General features: G+C 49.7%; 7 protein-coding genes across 7 annotated transcripts; 5 read left to right on the forward strand and 2 right to left on the reverse strand.

Moving 5' to 3' along the window:
- Positions 1 to 171: 171 nt before the first annotated feature.
- uge5 (NAD-dependent epimerase/dehydratase family protein) lies at positions 172 to 1,867 on the forward strand. The gene is made up of 4 exons (XM_748475.2): positions 172 to 359; positions 447 to 681; positions 749 to 1,205; positions 1,274 to 1,867. Exons 1-4 carry the CDS (start codon positions 331 to 333, stop codon positions 1,666 to 1,668), a joined length of 1,116 nt encoding a protein of 371 aa, XP_753568.1. The 5' UTR covers positions 172 to 330; the 3' UTR covers positions 1,669 to 1,867.
- Positions 1,868 to 1,966: 99 nt separating this feature from the next.
- Positions 1,967 to 3,333, reverse strand: AFUA_5G10790 (putative oxidoreductase; the record flags this gene model as incomplete). Its single annotated transcript, XM_748474.1, has 2 exons — positions 1,967 to 3,097; positions 3,157 to 3,333. 2 exons carry the CDS (start codon positions 3,331 to 3,333, stop codon positions 1,967 to 1,969), a joined length of 1,308 nt encoding a protein of 435 aa, XP_753567.1.
- A 243-nt stretch (positions 3,334 to 3,576) lies between these two features.
- On the forward strand, positions 3,577 to 4,350 carry AFUA_5G10800 (putative G-patch domain protein; the record flags this gene model as incomplete). The annotated part of the gene is made up of 1 exon (XM_748473.1): positions 3,577 to 4,350. One exon carries the CDS (start codon positions 3,577 to 3,579, stop codon positions 4,348 to 4,350), a length of 774 nt encoding a protein of 257 aa, XP_753566.1.
- A 294-nt stretch (positions 4,351 to 4,644) lies between these two features.
- On the reverse strand, positions 4,645 to 6,975 carry AFUA_5G10810 (Sec1 family protein; the record flags this gene model as incomplete). The annotated part of the gene is made up of 5 exons (XM_748472.1): positions 4,645 to 5,767; positions 5,872 to 6,258; positions 6,366 to 6,591; positions 6,647 to 6,793; positions 6,855 to 6,975. The coding sequence occupies 5 exons, from the start codon at positions 6,973 to 6,975 to the stop codon at positions 4,645 to 4,647; spliced, it is 2,004 nt and encodes a 667-aa protein (XP_753565.1).
- A 425-nt stretch (positions 6,976 to 7,400) lies between these two features.
- AFUA_5G10820 (ATP-dependent RNA helicase SUV3) lies at positions 7,401 to 10,542 on the forward strand. The gene is made up of 3 exons (XM_077804836.1): positions 7,401 to 7,927; positions 8,007 to 9,115; positions 9,168 to 10,542. The coding sequence occupies exons 1-3, from the start codon at positions 7,757 to 7,759 to the stop codon at positions 10,216 to 10,218; spliced, it is 2,331 nt and encodes a 776-aa protein (XP_077660972.1). The 5' UTR covers positions 7,401 to 7,756; the 3' UTR covers positions 10,219 to 10,542.
- A 76-nt stretch (positions 10,543 to 10,618) lies between these two features.
- AFUA_5G10830 (uncharacterized protein) lies at positions 10,619 to 14,745 on the forward strand. The gene is made up of 2 exons (XM_077804837.1): positions 10,619 to 10,890; positions 10,953 to 14,745. The coding sequence occupies exon 2, from the start codon at positions 11,001 to 11,003 to the stop codon at positions 14,529 to 14,531; it is 3,531 nt and encodes a 1,176-aa protein (XP_077660973.1). The 5' UTR covers positions 10,619 to 10,890; positions 10,953 to 11,000; the 3' UTR covers positions 14,532 to 14,745.
- Positions 14,746 to 14,908: 163 nt separating this feature from the next.
- AFUA_5G10840 (NPA1/URB1 family protein) lies at positions 14,909 to 19,066 on the forward strand. The gene is made up of 5 exons (XM_748469.3): positions 14,909 to 15,262; positions 15,328 to 17,109; positions 17,161 to 17,960; positions 18,009 to 18,335; positions 18,384 to 19,066. The coding sequence occupies exons 1-5, from the start codon at positions 15,115 to 15,117 to the stop codon at positions 18,699 to 18,701; spliced, it is 3,375 nt and encodes a 1,124-aa protein (XP_753562.2). The 5' UTR covers positions 14,909 to 15,114; the 3' UTR covers positions 18,702 to 19,066.
- Positions 19,067 to 19,087: the final 21 nt, after the last annotated feature.

Genomic DNA, 19,087 nt, shown 5'->3' on the forward strand with positions numbered 1-19,087 from the left:
AAGAAAAGAATGCATAAAATGTAGTATTAGATAGCAACTACCGCGTATTGGATAAAAAAGAGCCAGGCTGTCCGCGTAGTGGTTCAGTGATAATCTATCTGGGTTTGGGAGTGCCCCTCCACAGTCCGCAGTTCCCCCCCCCCACCCAGATAATAAGCTGGTCCTCCCCTTAAATCTCCATCTGCCCCTCCCCCGTCGGGCTGGCTTCCCCTGCTTCTTTCTGCTCTTCTGCTTCCTTTTATTTCATCTCATCCCTTCAGTTCTGCGACTGTCATCTTTTATAGTCTGTTTATTCTTATCCCGGTCAATTGAACCTCTGTCGTCGTCATAATGTCTGCTGGTTCAGTTCTTGTTACGGGGTAAGTAACAGCCAAGATAGCTCACCTGATTCCCCCACTATGCACGAGTCCGGATTGCTAAGTCCGTACCTTTGCGTCTATCCACAGTGGCACTGGCTACATTGGCTCCTTCACCACACTCGCTTTGCTCGAGGCCGGCTACAAGGTCGTCGTTACTGACAACCTGTACAACTCGTCCGTAGAAGCTCTGAATCGGATTGAGTTGATCTGCGGCAAGAAGGCCGAGTTCGTTCAGCTAGATGTCACTGATGAGGCTGGCTTCGACAAGGTCTTCGAGGCCCACCCCGACATTGACAGTGTCATTCACTTTGCTGCTTTGAAGGTATATCTTCTGTTTCTTTCTAAGCGTGTATAGCGATCAATTACTCACGCATGGCCATCTGTTTCAGGCCGTTGGCGAGTCCGGTGAAAGACCATTGGACTACTACATGGTCAACGTCTACGGCACTCTCTGCCTCCTTCGCTCCATGGTCCGCCACAATGTCACCAACATTGTCTTCTCCAGCTCTGCCACCGTCTACGGTGATGCTACCCGCTTCCCCAACATGATCCCCATCCCCGAGGAGTGCCCTCTGGGCCCCACCAACCCCTACGGAAACACCAAGTTCGCCGTTGAGACCGCCATCACCGACGTCATCAACGCTCAGCGCAACAATGCCACCAAAGCTGGAAAGGCGGATGAGGCCGAGAAGTGGAACGCGGCCCTCCTTCGCTACTTCAACCCCGCTGGTGCTCACCCCAGTGGCATCATGGGTGAGGACCCTCAGGGTGTCCCTTACAACCTTCTCCCTCTTCTTGCTCAAGTCGCTACCGGCAAGCGTGAGAAGCTGCTCGTTTTTGGTGACGGTATGTGCTCACACAATTTCGACAACAAGGCAGTGAAGGACTAGAGGAATATGCTAACGCAAGCTTAGACTATGCCTCTCACGATGGAACCGCTATCCGTGACTACATCCACATTCTCGATCTCGCCGACGGCCACCTCAAGGCCCTCAACTACCTGCGTGCCAACAACCCCGGCGTCCGCGCCTGGAACTTGGGTACCGGCAAGGGCAGCACCGTCTATGAGATGATTCGCGCCTTCTCCGCTGCCGTTGGCCGCGACCTTCCTTATGAGGTTGCCCCCCGTCGTGCTGGTGACGTTCTCAACCTCACCTCCAACCCTACTCGCGCCAACAAAGAGCTTGGCTGGAAGGCCCAGCGTACCCTCGAGCAGGCCTGCGAGGACCTCTGGCGCTGGACCAAGAACAACCCCCAGGGCTACCGTCAACAGCCCCCCGCTGAGCTGCTGGAACAGCTCAAGAAGTAAATAATCATTGCGAAAGAAAATAAGGGTCTAAAAGGCTCTCTGTGAGCGAGAAAGACTGGAAAAAAGTTCACGAGCGCATTGGTTTAGACTTACGAGGCATTGTAGACTGAAAGAGACGAATTTCCTTTTCTTGGTGGCATCTTTATTATATCCCTTCGATTTAGGTACATATTACAGAAATAATTGGGTTTGTTCCATCAATCTTATTTTCTACTCCCGTACACACAAAAAGGTAGAAAAGGCGGAATTGCAAGGTAATCCAATACACATTGCTTTAACTGAGGGGTTTCAAGATATTCTATTGATTTACTTTCCGGCTCTTTCTGGATCCAGAGGTCTGCTCCTTCGCGACACCAGCTCCCGATGCTGATGAGCCCTTTGTATTTTCCTGCCTTGCGTTCTTGTCGTTGTCTGTGACCTTCTCCTTAGCCTTAGTCTGAGCACGCCTGAGTGCACCCTCCTTCTCCTTCGCTTCAATTTGCTTCTCGCTAAACTCCCAGAGTTTCTTCGCGAGCTCCTCATCCTTGACATCCTTCCGGGAGTAATCAACCTCCCGACATTCCTTCACCATCCACCCGCCGGCACCACGGCCATAGCGCGCCTCCATGGCCGCATACAAAATGCTCTGCGCACCTTGCTGAGGAGACTTGAGGACAAGCCACCATAGTGGCCAGGTGATAAGGTAGATAAGCAGACCCCAAAGCGAGCCACCCGTCAGCCAGCGACGGGTTCCCGGAGTTCGACTGAGGCCCGGGTCAACGACGATAACGCGGGTACCGTTTGGATATTTGTCGGGACGTTGATATGAGTTGAAGTGTCTCTGGAAGGAGTTTGCGAAGATCATCAGAGCGAGTTTGCTCAGGCCGAATAGGCTGGCTTCCTTCTCCGTGGATGCCTGCTTCTGCGGCTTTCCGTTCTTCTTCGCCGCTGTTGGCCCGGCCGGCTTAGAACCGCTGGTTGCTGCCTCTAATTGCTTCATGTCCAGTTTCGCGCCAATGTAGCTCGAGCATGTGGTGAAAATGACCCGCACGTCTCGGTGAGCAGGCTGCGCTTTGAGAGCCGGGCTCAGAATGCTCAGCAGGTGGAAGTTACCCAGGTAATTGACCTGCCACTCCTCATTCAGACCATCTGTTGTCAGTTGCCCCCGGCTGGAAGCAGGCAGAGCGGCGCTAGCACACAAGATGACCATGTCGAGACGTCGGGGGGGATAGTTGTCGATCCACTTGGTCGCAAAGGTCCGGATAGAATGTAAGGAGGAGAGGTCGACTTGTTCGGCGAAGATGAGTTGGTTGCCTGTTGACTTGCGCAGGTCTTCGATGTAATCGATCAGGAAGATGTCGGAAGGGGAGTGGTGGGTGAGGAGGATGATCTGGGCGCCGCGTAATGCAAGCTCATAGGCAACGCTGGCGCCAATGCCTGATGTCCCTCCCTAGAGCATTGTATCAGTTAAAATACTGGATGAAAGGGAAGCGATCATGGTAAATTCACAGTTATCATGATAATTTTCGAGTGCATTACCCGCTCTGAGCCATTCCGAGCTCCCCCAAAGTAGTACTTGAGGGCAGCTACGAGCAGCACCCATGGCGCAATCTTGAGCACTGTGTAGGCATATGGAATTGAGTCTATACCCTCTCTTATCCCCTGAACAATAATGGGGATGGGCATTGTGTAACCAGGTGAAAAAATGAGCGAATGGCTAAAAAAAAAAAAAAAAACAAAATGAAAGAGTGAAAGAGTGAACAGGTTCAGGAATGCAATCCCGCTGAAACACTCAAAAGAGCAGCCGGAGCTGCGTCAGAAGTCAGATAGCGGCCGATCTCCCGCCACCACCACCATCTTAAGATTACCAACATTTTCCCCTCACGAGTCACAGCACCATTTCAATGACACCAAGCTCCCTGACAAAGTATGTCCCACAACAACGATGAGGATTACTTTCTTCCCCTGGAAGACCAGCGCGTTTTCGGCGCCGGAATCCGTCGCAAGCGCGTACAGTTCGTCCGCTCCTCAGAACATGAACTTAACACTACAACCACAACCACCACAACCAGAACCACAACCCCATCCACAACCTCCGGCTTAAGTCCCGCCGACAAATACCTTTCAATCGTCCTACCGAAAGAAAAATTACACACCCAAACAACAGAACCCGCCACCACGCGCAACGAAACAGTTTCCGCGCCGCCTTCGCCCGAAGCCGTACCCGCTCCGGTCCAACGGTGCGAGGTATGCAATCTCCCGCTTGACGGGTCGAAGGCAGGTACAGATGAGGAAGGGTCTGCTCGGCCACACGAAGCATCGCTCGCCCATCAGCTGTGTCTATCTCACTCGCATCCACCGTCTCATCTTGACCGTTCCCGTCACGGACTCCGATATTTGTCCGCTTATGGCTGGGATCCGGACAGTAGACTGGGTCTCGGGGCTCCTGGGCGTGAGGGAATCAGGGAACCCCTCAAGGGGAGATTGAAGGTTGATACTGTCGGGCTAGGGGCTGAGGTTGAGCCGAGTGCGAAGGGGAAGAAGAGGGTAGCTGCTGCTGCTGCTGTTCCGTCCAAGGTGCAGAGGTTGAATGCGAAGCAAGTACGAAAGGGTCATTTTGATGCGAAGAGGAGAGGGGAGATGTTGCGGGAGATCTTCTATCAGAAAGATGATGTGCAACGATACCTGAGTGGAGATGCATAGGTTGGTTTGGTATATGTGATAGGACTGGGGTTCGTGCTTCTTTTTTATACGGATAGGATCTGATTTCTACTATGTGATACCCGATTGATGATTAGAATTAGCGCAGATAGTACATTACACGGCTACTTACTTTGGAAAGCATTATCATACAAGTCAGCTGAAGACGAAGATCGAAGGTATGTTCATTCAGCGCCAGAAACACAGTATGAAATGGTATCACAGCAGCGCTAAATGGGATGGAAAGGAGAATGCCAATTGCAGTGATCAGGTTATAGCAGAAGCTCCAGAGAAACATTACCGGAAGAAGTGCAATCGCTTCTTTTCCTTCTCTTTCTTTTCCTTTTGAGGCTTGGAGCTGGCTGGCGGCGTTCCGCTGGGGGTCTTCTGCGCGTTGGGTCCTAGTGACATGGCATGCATAGCGGCTGTAGGCACTGGAGGGTTGAGGTTGGGAGGTGGTGCTTTCTTGGCTGCAGGCTGTTGTTGCACCGGTGCAGGCGGAGGAGGATCTTTCTCAAACAGATGAGCAGGCGCTGTGGGTTTGGGCCGTTCTGCAGGAATGTCTAGGCGTCTTCGATCTGCACTCAGATCGCTGACTTGCCGTAAGAACAAGCTTGGCGTTAGCATGTGGGATGTGGCCAAGTATACGTCTTTCCCAAACGTCTGCGATGCTTCATAGCAGGCGCGCGACTCCCCATATGTAGCTCCGCCGGCCATAAACAAAATAATCCGTTGCCGTGGCTGCTCGGCAGAACCGCGGGTCCTCGCCCACGTTGGTTTGGCGCTTCGTAGAGACGCTTGCGCCAGAGCATCCTGCTGTGCCATGCCATCTGCTGTGGTGTGAGGCCGGGTAAAGGGGAACAGTGCAGGATCCAATGTGCCCCGGACCTGTTCTTCTAGCAGCAACTTGACATTCAGCTCATATCGAGAAAGGCTGGCTTCGTCTATCTCGGTGACAGCCGGAGCTTTCCTGGGGAATAACGGCTGAACAGGTTGCTTTTCGTCCTTCAGTGGCTTCTCCACCCTGATTCCAAGTAGATCAAGATTGGAAATAACTTCTCCGTCCTGTGGTGTTAGTTGGGCATGTGCGATGAGCTTCCGGATATCACCCGCCAAAATACCTCCCCTATACATGATGTAGAGGAGCAAGAGTCTCAGTCTGTCCGTGCGCACAACCGCATCGTCATCGAGGAGCTGAACAAGCTGTGCAGCCAGGTTCTTTGCCTTCTTATAGTTTTCGTCTAGACCAGTCGCAAGGCATTGCTCAACTGAACTGACTTCCAAAAGCTTATGGTCTTGAAAGAATTTCATGCACTCTTCTGCCATATTGAGATGAAGTGTGTATGCATCTCGACCTTTCTGGAACTCCGTTAGGCCCGCAAGCATGTCCTTGATCGTGTTCACGTTGACTTTGTCATTACTATAGTATGAGGTCAGTATCAGTCCAATTCCTCCAGCTCACCCTCAGGGACAATGAATTATTGAAGAAGCCATAATTCAGGAAGAGAATCAGATGTCACTTACTCTTCCGCGAACTGAGGATGGGCTTCCCTAAATTTCGCAAAGTCTCGACCCAGCTTCTCCAGCACATCTTTCATGTGCTGATGCCGATATTCAACCCAAACATTGTCCTCTTCATTGATCTCCATGTCCTTTTTCTGTCCGCCGCCACTGCCAGTGTTGATAACAGTGGTGTAGGTGACCTTATCCCCGTCTTTGATGGGTAGCAAATCATGCACCATTGATTGGTAGGTAAATTCGTGGATGAGAGGGGCAACCATATCCATAGAGCGGTCTGCCAGCAAAAGAACACCGCGAGGTCTCGGCGAAGGAGGAGGAAAGTCTCTCTGAGATTGAGCGAACTGGTCCAATTCGTTCTGAATGAATCGAGCGAGGTGGGAACACAAGACGCTGGCTTCGTGGGTAGGGGTTCTGGGCCGGTAGTATCGGATTATCGGGTATTCTCCTAAACTCACACACAGTGATACAACCTCGACAACAGTCAGTGTAGTTCTCACAAGAATTTAAGATGTCGAGTCACCTTCTGCGCCAGATCTTGCAAGTGTCCTCGAATCAGGTGATTGCAGCCAGGGTGGAACAAAATGGGAAAGCTCCAGGGATCTCGGAAGGTAACCAGACGCGATTCTCTTGGAAAGAAGTCTATGTTCATGACCCGGAAATCGGCAATCTGCTCGCGCGCCATCTGAGACCTGTCCAGCCTGGCGCGCTGCTGTGGATCGAGGGCTGCAGACAATGTTAGATTACACTGTCGAGTCTCCGATCAGAACAAATGACTGACCTGATGTCCAGACCAACCATGCTCGCCTGTATCTTTTCCGTTCAAAATCGGCCATTAGGCAGTCGACGATATGTGTTTGAGGTGACAGGATATACAGCGCATCCATATCGGGATTGGGCGGTCGCCTATGCTCGATCTGCTCGACATCTTGAGGAAAAGGACTATTAGCCGATGCGAACTCAAGTTAAAGCACCTTGTATAGGCTTACTGGTGACATTGAGGTTAAGAATATCGTCATCATTGGTCGCGTTGTATATCAACTTCCTGCTAGTCTCGTCCACAACCAAGACTTTCCACTGTAAGTAGCAACCGTCAGCTCCGTCATACATTCTAGTATACAGTGGAGAGGGCTAATCGCACTTCATTGCCTCCGGCATGGCGGATTGTATTAAGGATAACTGGAATACAGTTAGTAACAGAAAGACACGTACTTGACCTTAATGATATCGATTATGGTACTGACCATCGCGCTGGATGTTGATAATTGAAGAGCCCATCCTGGCTCGCTGGCAGCCTTAGCTGTACAGTCGGGCTGGCGTTTTGCCGGCTCTAGGCGTAGTGATTGCAGCTTGCTGCAGCAATCTGGAATGTCAGGGGGGAATTGAAACAAATGACAATCACACGAGAAACAAATAGGAGCCAAAGTCAAATGAATTACTTAAAAGCGAGGTCTATCTTTCTGAAACGTATCATCAGTTGACTTCAGGAACCCCCTCAGTGTCCCCACTTATCCGTCATCGCTCTAAAGCGGCAAGCTTAGAATTGCTGGTAGATGAAATGAAACCCGCGGTGGATCGCCAATGCGGTGTGGCGGTGGGTTCTTGCGACTGGAGTTTTGGACAGTATCAAATTACTTCTTCTCGATAAGCCCATCCGATAAAAAAAGATGTCGTTTACAAGTATTCTCATAGTTTGCTTGTGATCAGTGTTACCATACCCTTGTCTCATAACCCATTGAAGACATTTCGCCTACCGTTCTTTCAATCTTACCCCTTTATGTACGATCCGCGACGACTCAGGTGCGACGCTACCTAGCTTCTCAGCCAGTCCGCGAACTTTGATTTTGAACAACTTCTGTCGCGTCTAATATCTTTTTGGGCGGCTCAAGGAATGCAGTCATGGACCAGCAGAGGCAGCCGCTGCCTTTTCTGTGCCTTGCGGCCTGTATTTCGTCCCATGCAGCGATCCTTCTCCACGAGCCCCATCTTGGAGAAGACTAGAAAGTCTCAGAAAGCTAAGCAAGAAAAAGCCGAGGCAGTAGAGAAGTCTTCAAAGAAGAATGTAACAGATCCTAACATACACCTTCACTCGTACTCTTTCATTGTTGACAAGGTTGCTGATTCGTTTGTTTGCCATACAGTCTTGGAAAAAGAAGGCACTGGCCCGTAGACCTCTGAGTCAACCCTTTATCATTCGCGACTTCGCCTCCATCGTCGAGTCCGAGCTAGCAGATTTCAAACAGAGCTTAAAAGAGTCATCCGATCCGGCCTTGGCAGGATGGGAAAGATTCGAGCGTTATGTTCTGAATGCCTGCAAGCTGGAAGACCGGTCGAGCCAGAAAGTTTTTGGCCCTCTACGCCATGTCAAAACCACACTTCAGAAAGCCTATCTCAGCTCCGGTATATCGGGTCTGAGGAGTGAGCTGAGGTATCTTATGCACGCCGAAGAGATTACTGAAAAGTATTCTGCTCCCCTTCTGGAACAACAAAAGAAGGTTGCGGACTTGCGCTATCCGGCAGAATGGTACCCTCAAGCTCGAGCGCTGCAACGGACAATCCACTTGCATGTTGGACCGACGAATTCTGGGAAGACTTATCATGCGTTACAACGGCTTCAAGCTTCCAAAAATGGCTTCTACGCCGGGCCGCTTAGACTCCTTGCCCAAGAGGTGTATCATCGATTTCAAGCGAGCGGGATCCCCTGTAGCCTTGTGACCGGGGATGATGTTAAAATACCGGAAGGGCAAACTCCGTCCATTGTCAGCAACACAGTTGAAATGGTCAATCTAGGACAGCCGTATGACGTTGGAGTCATCGACGAGATTCAGATGCTCGCGGACCCTAAACGTGGCTGGGCGTGGACTCGTGCTGTCCTTGGTGCGCGGGCCAAGGAACTTCACCTTTGTGGCGAAACAAGAGCCGTGCCCTTGGTTCGAGAGCTTGCGGCTCTCACAGGTGATAGACTCGAGATCCATCGGTACAAACGATTGAATCCACTCAAAGTCATGGATCAGAGTATTAGAGGCGATTTGAAGAATCTTCAGAAAGGAGATTGCCTAGTTGCTTTCTCCCGCGTCGGGATCCACGCACTGAAAGCAGATATTGAGAAAGTTACAGGCAGACGAGCAGCGATTGTGTATGGGAGCTTGCCAGCAGAGATTCGTACGCAGCAGGCCAAACTCTTCAATGACCCCGACAACGATTATGATTTCCTGGTTGCGAGTGATGCTATTGGTATGGGGCTAAACTTGTAAGCAATGATTTTCACGCTATTTTATGGGACTTTGCTAACCACGATACAGGAGTATTAAGCGCATTATCTTCGAGACCCTAGTTAAAAGGGTCCCGGGGGGATTAGTGAGGCTGTCAGTTCCCGAGATCAAGCAAATTGGAGGTCGGGCTGGCCGTTATCGCCCGGCTGTGCAGCAAGACAAGAAAGATAACAACGACTCTGACTCAAATATTGGCTTGGTGACATGCCTGGAGGAAGTCGATTTGCCATATATTCGCGAGGCAATGGAGACTGAACCACCACCGCTTACGGCTGCCGGCATTTTCCCTCCTGATCCTGTGTTCCAAAAGTTCTCCGCCTATTTCCCGCGGGATGTTCCTTTTGAGTACCTTATCAAGCGTCTGCTGGAAGTCTGTGAAGTCAATCCTCTGTTTTTCCTGTGTGACCCTCGCGGTCAACTTGAGAATGCGGAAATCATAGACAGTGTGGTTGGCCTACCTATAGAAGATCAAGTGACTTTTATGGCTGCGCCCATGTACACCCGGGATAGAAAATCACGCAGCGTTGCTTGCGCGTTTGCCGAATGTGTTGCAGAGCATTCAGGTGGCAGACTGCTTGATATCCCTGACCTGAATCTGGAAATCCTCGAGGAACCGGTGTCTGGAAACAAGGACTATCTGCATGAGCTAGAAGGCCTACACAGATCGGTCATCCTATATTCTTGGTTAAGCTACCGATTTGGGGGTATATTCACGGATCGCACTCTCGCAGCTCATGTCAAGGAGATGGTGGAAGAGAGGATGGTCAGGGCGCTTACTGAATTCTCTGCCAACAAGAAGCTAAGGAAAGATGCATCACTGCGCCGACAGATCGCTTTGCAGAAGCAGATTGCGGAGCAGAAACGGGTTCTTGCTGAAGCAAACATTGAAGGATTCGAATATGGAGTGGACGGAGAACGTGTCCCAGTTGATGTCTCTGCGGAGGATGGTTCTCTGGAGCAAGAGGGTCAAGAGAGTTATGATCCATTTGGAGACGGCCAGGAAGGGGACACAATTCCTGTTGATGTATCTGCTGAGGATAGTCCTCTGGAGAGAGCAGCCCCTGCTGCGCGTGGGGTTTGAAGGCACACTCATCATTCATAGACAGGCACACTCAAGCGACTTCGGTCGCTGTGGTTGACCTACATGGCATATGCGGAAGCAAATACGACAAGCTAGAAGTTTCAACTATACATTAGACCTAATGTACATCATCATTTTTATATAGAGTCCAACTTATGAGTCGCTACTCCGCCCCTCATTGATCCTAGTGTTATATATATTTCCAAAAGAGAACGAGAACTTTCCGTTGTTGCATTCCAGTATCTTAGAAAGAAGAGGATGCATTGCAATCATTTCGATCTGTACACCGTCCGATATATTTAGATCTCTTACGCACATGCATAGGAGGTACGAAAGTAGGATGTAGGATCTCAAGCGGTATTGTGGTCGCCAATAATCGTTGTGGCTTATCTTATCGGTGGCGAGAACTCCGAACACGCCACAACGATTTTCCGCGACGGTGAGCTTGCTTCAATCTTTAAATTGTCGCCGAGGACATTAAGAAGGCAGCTTTGTTGCCCGAGGGTGTTTGGCGCTCTCTCGCACGTGAGACGCTATCAATATTATATCTTGTTTATTCGATACTTCTTTTCACGAGTTCAGGTTTTCGCTTTTGGTGGTTTCGCTCTCCATTGCAGGTTATGGACGACCTCGAGTCCCTGGAGCTCTTTTCGCTCGTTTCGCGAATCACGGGTGAGCTCCAGAATCACTTAGGCGTCAGTGACAAGACACTCGCTGAGTTTGTGATCGATCAGCATCTATCATGTGGTTCGTTCGACGAGTTCAAGGGGAAGTTGGAGGCGATGGGTGCGGAGTTCCCGCAGAGCTTGATGGAGAGTATCGATCGCCTGGTTCTTACGATGCACCCAAAATACAAGTCGAAGAAAGCAAACGTGACCCAGGAGAAGACGGAAGCGGAGGGGGATATGGATGTCCTTGATGCTCTGGAGAAGAAGGCCCGGGTCTTCAAGGGACTTGCTGTTCCTGATAAGCAACCACAATGGGATGAAGACGACAACATTCGAAGCCAGGATGTCGATGAGCGTGATGCAAAGGCCGGGGCTATGGATGACACATTTGAAATGCTAGAAGGACTAGCAGGAAAGGCTCGGGAAGATAAAGGTCGGTCGACACGAGAGGAGCGGACGAGCAGGAAGCGAAGCAGAAGCCCGGATTACGATGACTTTGGTCGGGGCCGTAGGCGCGAAGCCAATTACCGTTCGCGGTCGCGATCGCGCAGCCCTGACTACAGTAAAAGACATGACGAGGTGGACGAATTTGGTCGGTCAACGAGCAAATATGGTGTCAGGGACGACAAGTATCGTAACGGACGCAGCGAGCGACGGAGGCGCCGTGATCGGGACGAAGATGACGACTATTTCCGCAAGCCTCCGCCAGTCGAGTTGGACGAACAGCCCATCCTCTACAAGATCTATGACGGGCGTGTAACTGGTGTCAAAGACTTTGGTGCCTTTGTGAATCTCTTGGGGGTAAAGGGCAAAGTCGACGGTTTGGTACACGTTTCTGCAATGCAGGAAGGGGCACGGGTTAATCACCCCTCTGACTTGGTGTCCAGGGGACAGCCGGTTAAGGTCAAAGTCATCAGTATACAAGGTTCGCGCATTGGTCTTTCTATGAAGGAAGTGGATCAAGTTACTGGCCTTGATCTCGTCCCTCAGAAGCGCCTCGCATCGGGTGCCAACATGGAGCGCCTCGAAGGTGTTTCGGGCAAGGACAGATACGGAAATTTGAGTTCAGAAGTGCCAGGCATAGAAGATTCAAACGGGAAGCCGATGAGAAACCGGAAACGATTGACTTCTCCTGAAAGATGGGAAATCAAACAGCTTATTGCATCCGGTGCTGTTTCTGCAGCCGACTATCCTGATCTTGACGAAGAGTACCATGCCACGTTGACCGGAGAGGGTACATTCGAGGAAGAAGAAGATATTGATATTGAGGTCCGAGACGAAGAACCTCCCTTCCTGGCTGGCCAGACGAAGATGTCCCTGGAGCTCTCTCCCATCAGAGTCGTCAAGGCTCCCGACGGCTCCCTTAACCGTGCTGCAATGGCAGGTACCAACTTGGCCAAAGAACGGAGAGAACTACGTCAGCAAGAAGCTCAAGATAAGGCTGCGGAACAAGCGGCCGAGATTGATCTCAGCGCACAATGGCAAGATCCTATGGCTGCGCCAGACCAGCGGAAATTTGCAGCTGACCTACGGAGTGCTCAACCTAAGTCCGACGATGCGGTGCCCGAGTGGAAAAGAGTCACTATGGGCAAAAATCAGTCCTTTGGCAAGAGAACGAATATGTCAATTAAGCAGCAGCGAGAGAGTCTCCCAGTTTTTAAGTTCCGCCAACAACTACTCGACGCTGTTCGCGATAATCAATTGTTGATTGTTGTCGGGGACACTGGGTCAGGAAAAACAACCCAAGTGACACAGTACCTGGCGGAGGCTGGGTACGCGAACAACGGTATGATCGGATGCACACAACCACGACGTGTGGCGGCCATGTCTGTCGCCAAACGTGTGGCGGAGGAAGTTGGCTGCAGGCTAGGTGCAGAGGTCGGGTATACGATTCGCTTCGAAGACTGCACGAGTCCGGAAACGAAGATCAAGTACATGACCGACGGAATGCTCCAAAGAGAGGTCTTACTCGACCCTGACCTGAAGAGATATTCTGTGATCATGTTGGACGAAGCCCACGAACGGACGATCGCTACTGACGTTCTTTTTGGGCTACTGAAGAAGACAATCAAAAGACGGCCCGACCTCAGACTCATTGTTACTTCAGCCACTCTGGATGCCGAAAAGTTCTCCGAATACTTCAACAAGTGTCCGATCTTCTCGATTCCCGGTCGTACCTATCCCGTCGAGATCATGTATTCGAAAGAGCCCGAGCCTGATTACTTGGATGCGGCTCTCATCACTGTCATGCAGATTCATTTGACAGAACCACCTGGAGATATTCTTCTGTTTTTGACCGGACAGGAGGAGATCGACACCGCGTGTGAGATATTGTATGAACGAATGAAAGCCTTAGGCAAGGGTGTCCCTGAGTTGATCATTCTTCCGGTCTATTCTGCCCTTCCTAGTGAGATGCAGAGCAGGATCTTCGAACCAGCACCTCCCGGCGGAAGGAAAGTGGTCATTGCGACAAACATTGCCGAAACATCTATTACGATAGATAATATATATTATGTCATTGATCCGGGCTTTGTGAAGCAGAATGCCTACGATCCCAAACTTGGTATGGATTCTCTTGTGGTCACCCCGATCTCTCAGGCGCAAGCCAAACAACGTGCTGGCCGTGCGGGAAGAACTGGACCAGGAAAGTGTTACCGTTTGTACACTGAAGCGGCTTATCAATCGGAAATGCTTCCAACGACAATCCCTGAAATCCAACGTCAAAACCTGTCGCATACCATTCTCATGCTCAAGGCAATGGGAATCAATGACTTGCTACACTTCGACTTCATGGACCCACCGCCGACAAATACCATGCTTACAGCTTTGGAGGAGCTCTATGCGCTTTCGGCTCTGGATGACGAAGGTCTTTTGACCAGGCTGGGTCGTAAGATGGCCGACTTCCCTATGGAGCCGGCTCTCGCCAAGGTTCTTATTGCGTCTGTAGACATGGGATGCTCAGAAGAAATGCTGAGTATTGTTGCTATGCTCTCGATTCAATCAGTGTTCTATCGACCAAAAGAGAAGCAGCAACAAGCAGACCAAAAGAAGGCCAAGTTCCACGATCCACATGGTGATCATTTGACACTGCTCAATGTCTACAACGGCTGGAAAAACTCCAAATTTAATAATGCGTGGTGTTACGAGAACTTTATTCAGGCACGTCAAATACGCCGCGCACAAGATGTACGCCAGCAGCTACTGGGCATCATGGAGCGATATCACCATAAGATCGTGTCATGCGGTAGGGACACGAAGAAAGTGAGGCAGGCGTTGTGTACTGGATTCTTTCGAAATGCAGCCCGGAAAGATCCTCAAGAGGGCTACAAGACATTGGTTGAAGGAACACCAGTCTACATGCATCCCAGCTCGGCTCTGTTCGGCAAGCCGGCCGAGCATGTTATCTACCATACCCTGGTGCTTACCACAAAGGAATATATGCACTGCACTACCGCCATTGAGCCAAAATGGCTGGTCGAGGCAGCACCCACCTTCTTTAAGGTCGCGCCCACTGATCGCCTTTCGAAGCGCAAGAAGGCGGAGCGTATCCAACCCTTGCACAACCGCTTTGCAGGAGAGGATGATTGGCGTCTTTCTGCGCAACGGCGCCAGGGAAGGGGTGGTGGTGGAGGTACTTGGGGTTAAAAGTCCCATGTTTCTATACATTGCGGTTAGATATTTGTCATTTTACAATCAAGAATACCCCGTTCAATTTTTTTACTTTTGTTGCATCGTTGCTGCTTGTTACTACGAGATGGGTTTAGCTCTCCATAGACGTACCCCCACGAATGAATTAAGATTCCAGAGTCAGACATATCAACGTCGTAACTTGAGGTTTTCTACAGGAAGCAAAGTAGACCATATTTTATTGCTTTGGGAAATGAGAGAGCGGCATAAAATTGTAGACACACACCGCCTTCCATTTATGTAAAATAATGCACTCCGTGAAGCATTCAAAATCTGGAAGTGGTTGTTGTCTGCCATGTCAATAATAACGAGGTTTCTTTGTTCTCCATGCATTTAAATCATTCCGCCTACAAAAGATACGGGATGGCTCGTCCTTCGGGTCAAAAATAAGTTGGTGTGAAATCACCCCGGAGTTTGATCACGATTTCACAGCCGCCACCTTAACAACCAATCAGACGCCGCAAAACTCTGATAAGATTGCTTCGAATCTTCAATTTTATTTCATTCATCACTGCAAAGACTGGCAAACAATACATGGAAAATGTCGCACGTTGACCATCAGTCTCCCCGGTCAAAGAGAAGAAAGATCGATCATGGAGATGAGACGGAAAATGTTGTGCCGATAACTTCTCATACACAGCTTCGTTCCCTCCTGGCTTTCCAACAGAACGTTGCTGAATCCAAGCATGGTAAGTACTCAGGAGCGCAGTTACTTGGTTTTAGTTGTAGATATGGGCACTCACAAGAAGTACAGGCATCAGACAATTCAAGGACTTTCTCACATCCATCGGTCAGACCGAGAAGGAGGGTGAAAAGGCCAAGAAGTTTCGAATTCTAAAGGCCTATTGTGATACGCAAATCTCTCGTAACGGGGCGGGAGATGAGGCCATCTGCTTTCCTGACCTTATTCAAACATGGAGCTTTGCGGATAGTAGCAATAACGAGTCCCTGTTGACTGTTGTCCCGTCCGTGCTAGCTATTTTTCTCAAAACGATTTCCACTCAACTAGATCTTCGAGACTTCGGTTTGGCCCTGTGCAAGCATCTAATGCACAAAGATCAGCTGAGACTCTTTAATCGTGGTCTAACTGCACTTAAGACCAAGGAACATCTGATCTCGCCATGTCTTCGTCTTCTTACGGAGATTGTCAGTTTCGACGGCGGTGCGGTGGCCCGACATGTCTACATGGCACGGTACATCACATTCAAACGCCTCGATGTCTTTTTGACACCGAATAAGGCCCAATTAGAGGAGGCCGACGAATCGCACAAATCTACATTGCGAAGAAATGCGCAAAAATATGTTCTTGCAAATCTTAGAGTTCAACATGTGAATGCGAAGACTGATTTAGTTGAGCAACACAAGGTGATCAAAGCATTCCTGGAGTTTGTTAGGAAGGATCCACGAGATGTTGTTCTGGAAATTATCAAATCTATCGACAGGGATATCATTCAGGATACCACTCTTCCGCGAAGTGCAAAAACGAAGTTCTTCAGTCGATGGAACCTCGAGCGACTTGTAACGCTGTATGGTTACGACCGCGAATCCGAGGAGCCAAACCCGGCTGGGATCTCCATTGCAGACGAGGTTCACAAAATCCTTATGAATATTTGTACAGATCCTGCTCTGGGCGTCTTGTTACCAGAAACAGGCTGGTACCCAAATGGAACTGACCCCGAGACCTTACCGACTGAGGATGACTCTTCCATTGAATTGGGATTGGACTCCGCTTTGTACGTGGATAAATACAAGGAATCAGTGCCTGTCCGCAACAGCACTCTGTCTTATCTCATTCAAGCGCTTCGTCCGGATATGGACCGCCTGCAGATCGAGTTATTGATTGCCATCTTTAAGAAGACGCCGGAACTTGTCGCCGATTACTTCACGAAGAAGACAATGTTCATTTCTGACCCAAAACCCACGTCCTCCTGGATGGCCGAGTCAGCTCTTCTCTATTCAATTGTCAGTCTTCCAATCCCGTTAAATTGTGGTTGGAATGACAAGCTCCCTACTTTGCCGCCGCCTGTTTCGGTTGTCATCGAGAACATTCTTCCCCGTCCGCTTACCCAGAAAATTATGACTCGCTGCTTGAACCTCAACGCGGAGATTGTAACACTGTTCGCTGTTCGAATCCTGACGATCGCGTTCAATAAGCTACGGGCTGCTTTGAAGATATTCAACGTTGACCACGGATCCAGCCAGCCATTTTGGACACAAGCTGCGGGAAAATTAGTTGCAGAGTTTTGTCGTCGGTGCCCGGTGGTCAAAGATGTTGTAGTCTTGTTCAGAAGAACGAGCAAAGAGGACTTGCAGCAACAGGAGGCCGTTAGTGAGCTTCTGGCTTGCTACTACGAAATCGTCCCTGATGCTGCTTTTGACGAGAACTTTGACGTTTCCCTTGTTCTGGTTGATATATTGGAACGGCTAGAGAGTTCCAATCTACAAGCAGAGGATGGCGAGTCACTTCTGAGCCAACTGCAAAATGTCCTTAAAATCGCACAGTTGTCGGCTTCCATGCGATGGTGGCAACAACCAGGTAAGCAGCGGCGGCAACGTCATTTGAAGGTCCTACATTAACAGCACCCAGGATCTATGCAATATTCAGCCTTTACATCCATTCTCAAAGTGCTTATCAAAACCTCGGACAAAGAATCCTCTAAGGAAATCGAGAATTTGTTGACAACGGTTCTGAAAGAGAACTCGATCATCCGAAATTCCTCCGCCTTCTCCTCCCTCCGGTCTAGCTTCGATGCTACCGAGTCGGAAAGCATCGGTTATCAATTGGCATTTTTTGATAATTGCGCATGCAGAATCGCGAAGAAGCCAGTCCATTACGATGATTTACTCGCATCTCTGACTGAAGGCGAGAATCAACCGACTAGCCTTATCGTTGCTGCTATCACCGAACAATGGCCATTTGTTGCCAAGAATGGGAATGCAGCCGCAGAACTTGCTGTATGCACGTGGATTGCTAGGGTGTTCGGTAGATTGAAGCAGGCAGGAGACGACCCAAAGACTCTGAAGGCCGCTCGAGATAACGTTTTACAAACAATCGTGAGCAAGCAAATTAAATCAACGCTCAAGAAAGTCCTAAAAGACACTGATGAGACTACCGATAAAGATGGCATGCCTCAGGATGGAGTGAGTCGCTCGGAGCCCAATGGTACGAAAGACAAAGCGGCGCAGGTGGATTTGAGGGAGATCTTTGGCACTCTTCCGACTGAAAGCAAAACCCATAATGAGCTTCACAAATGGGAGAAAGAAGAGCTCGAGATCGCGGTGGAACAGGGTCGCATCTCTGATTTGGTGCTGTGCTTGTGCTCGGAACATGAGGAAATTCGGAGACAAGCATTTGCTAACCTGCATCGATTCATGGCAAAGCTTAGGGTATGTTTCTCATGCACAATTAACGAGGAATGACTAACAAGATCTCAGGAGTCCAAATATGCTGAATGGCGATCAGTGTACATCCTGACTGGCGAGTTGCTCGAAACCGTGAGACTGACGGGATTCGAAAGTCCCGTACCGTGGATAGTTGGGGAATGTGCTACCTGCTGTCTCTCCGTGCTCACAAACCCAATGCACAAACTTTATGGCAAGGTCAATAAGTTTCTCCAGAAGGCACCATCTTGGGAGGTTGGAAAGATCCCGTCGTATTGGATTGACAAGGTTTTGTTACATGAACCTGAGTTGGACGATGGTTACTTTGAGGAAACTAGTTGGCTTTTGGATCTGCTCATAAAGGGCCTTCGCACTGAGCGGGTAAGCGAACATCTCTTGTAAGCATAATACCGAGACTGACTCCTACAGGATATGGACATCTACCGTCGCGCAAATGTGTTCGAGCGCGTGCTCTCATTCTATGACTCACCTACTGTGGGAGTCTCTGCCAAAAGGAAGATTTTGCATCTCCTGTACCGGTCGACACAGGTCGGGGGCAGTACAACCTTAGTTACCAGGGCAGGCGTTGTCAGTTGGATTCAAACCCAGCTCCCGGTAGTGAATGCTAAAGAGGCTGCTACCTTTGCAGCTATGGCCGATACCTTGCATCTAACAGCGGACCAGGACCGAGTCACGAAATGGAGTGACGGGGCAGTGGCTCAGGTTATTGAACATATAGCAGGATAGGGGTTCTTGGGTTCAGGAGAGCTTTATTGGTCCCTCAGTTGCATCCCCTCGATATTGTCTCTCACAATCGCGAATTGACGGGGTCCTCTGGTGTATTGTGAGCGAACCGATATGACTCATGTCTTGAAGAAAAACAATTCATCATTCACTATTCCTGCATGTATATGTAGACACCTTACAATACTTCTGCAGTTCTCCTGCTTGGCATAGTTTCGGCTTGAATGTCTCGCTCGCATACTAGGCTGTACATCATATAGTACGATGGTTAAGTATCTTTTAAAAAGCAAACATAGTAATTGAGAGCAAGTTTACTCAACTCTTTACCATAGCTTTGAGAGATTTTTGGAAGTGGGGAAATTGCCTTGTCAAACTGTGAGAGCTGAGCT

The sequence above is a fragment of the Aspergillus fumigatus genome, chromosome 5 (genome assembly GCF_000002655.1).
Source record: "Aspergillus fumigatus Af293 chromosome 5, whole genome shotgun sequence".
NCBI classification, from domain to species: Eukaryota; Fungi; Ascomycota; class Eurotiomycetes; order Eurotiales; family Aspergillaceae; genus Aspergillus; species Aspergillus fumigatus.

Excerpts from the sequence above, each read along its gene's own strand:
- AFUA_5G10820 (XM_077804836.1), top strand. The coding sequence starts at position 7,757 with ATGCAGTCATGGACCAGCAGAGGCAGCCGCTGCCTTTTCTGTGCCTTG. Across the intron at positions 7,928-8,006 it reads AGAAGTCTTCAAAGAAGAAT|TCTTGGAAAAAGAAGGCACT; the intron begins GTAACAGATCCT and ends TTTGCCATACAG. Across the intron at positions 9,116-9,167 it reads ATTGGTATGGGGCTAAACTT|GAGTATTAAGCGCATTATCT; the intron begins GTAAGCAATGAT and ends ACCACGATACAG.
- uge5 (XM_748475.2), top strand. The coding sequence starts at position 331 with ATGTCTGCTGGTTCAGTTCTTGTTACGGG. Across the intron at positions 360-446 it reads GGTTCAGTTCTTGTTACGGG|TGGCACTGGCTACATTGGCT; the intron begins GTAAGTAACAGC and ends GTCTATCCACAG. Across the intron at positions 682-748 it reads TTCACTTTGCTGCTTTGAAG|GCCGTTGGCGAGTCCGGTGA; the intron begins GTATATCTTCTG and ends CATCTGTTTCAG.
- AFUA_5G10830 (XM_077804837.1), top strand. The coding sequence starts at position 11,001 with ATGGGTGCGGAGTTCCCGCAGAGCTTGATGGAGAGTATCGATCGCCTG.
- AFUA_5G10840 (XM_748469.3), top strand. The coding sequence starts at position 15,115 with ATGTCGCACGTTGACCATCAGTCTCCCCGGTCAAAGAGAAGAAAGATC. Across the intron at positions 15,263-15,327 it reads CGTTGCTGAATCCAAGCATG|GCATCAGACAATTCAAGGAC; the intron begins GTAAGTACTCAG and ends CAAGAAGTACAG. Across the intron at positions 17,961-18,008 it reads GATTCATGGCAAAGCTTAGG|GAGTCCAAATATGCTGAATG; the intron begins GTATGTTTCTCA and ends ACAAGATCTCAG.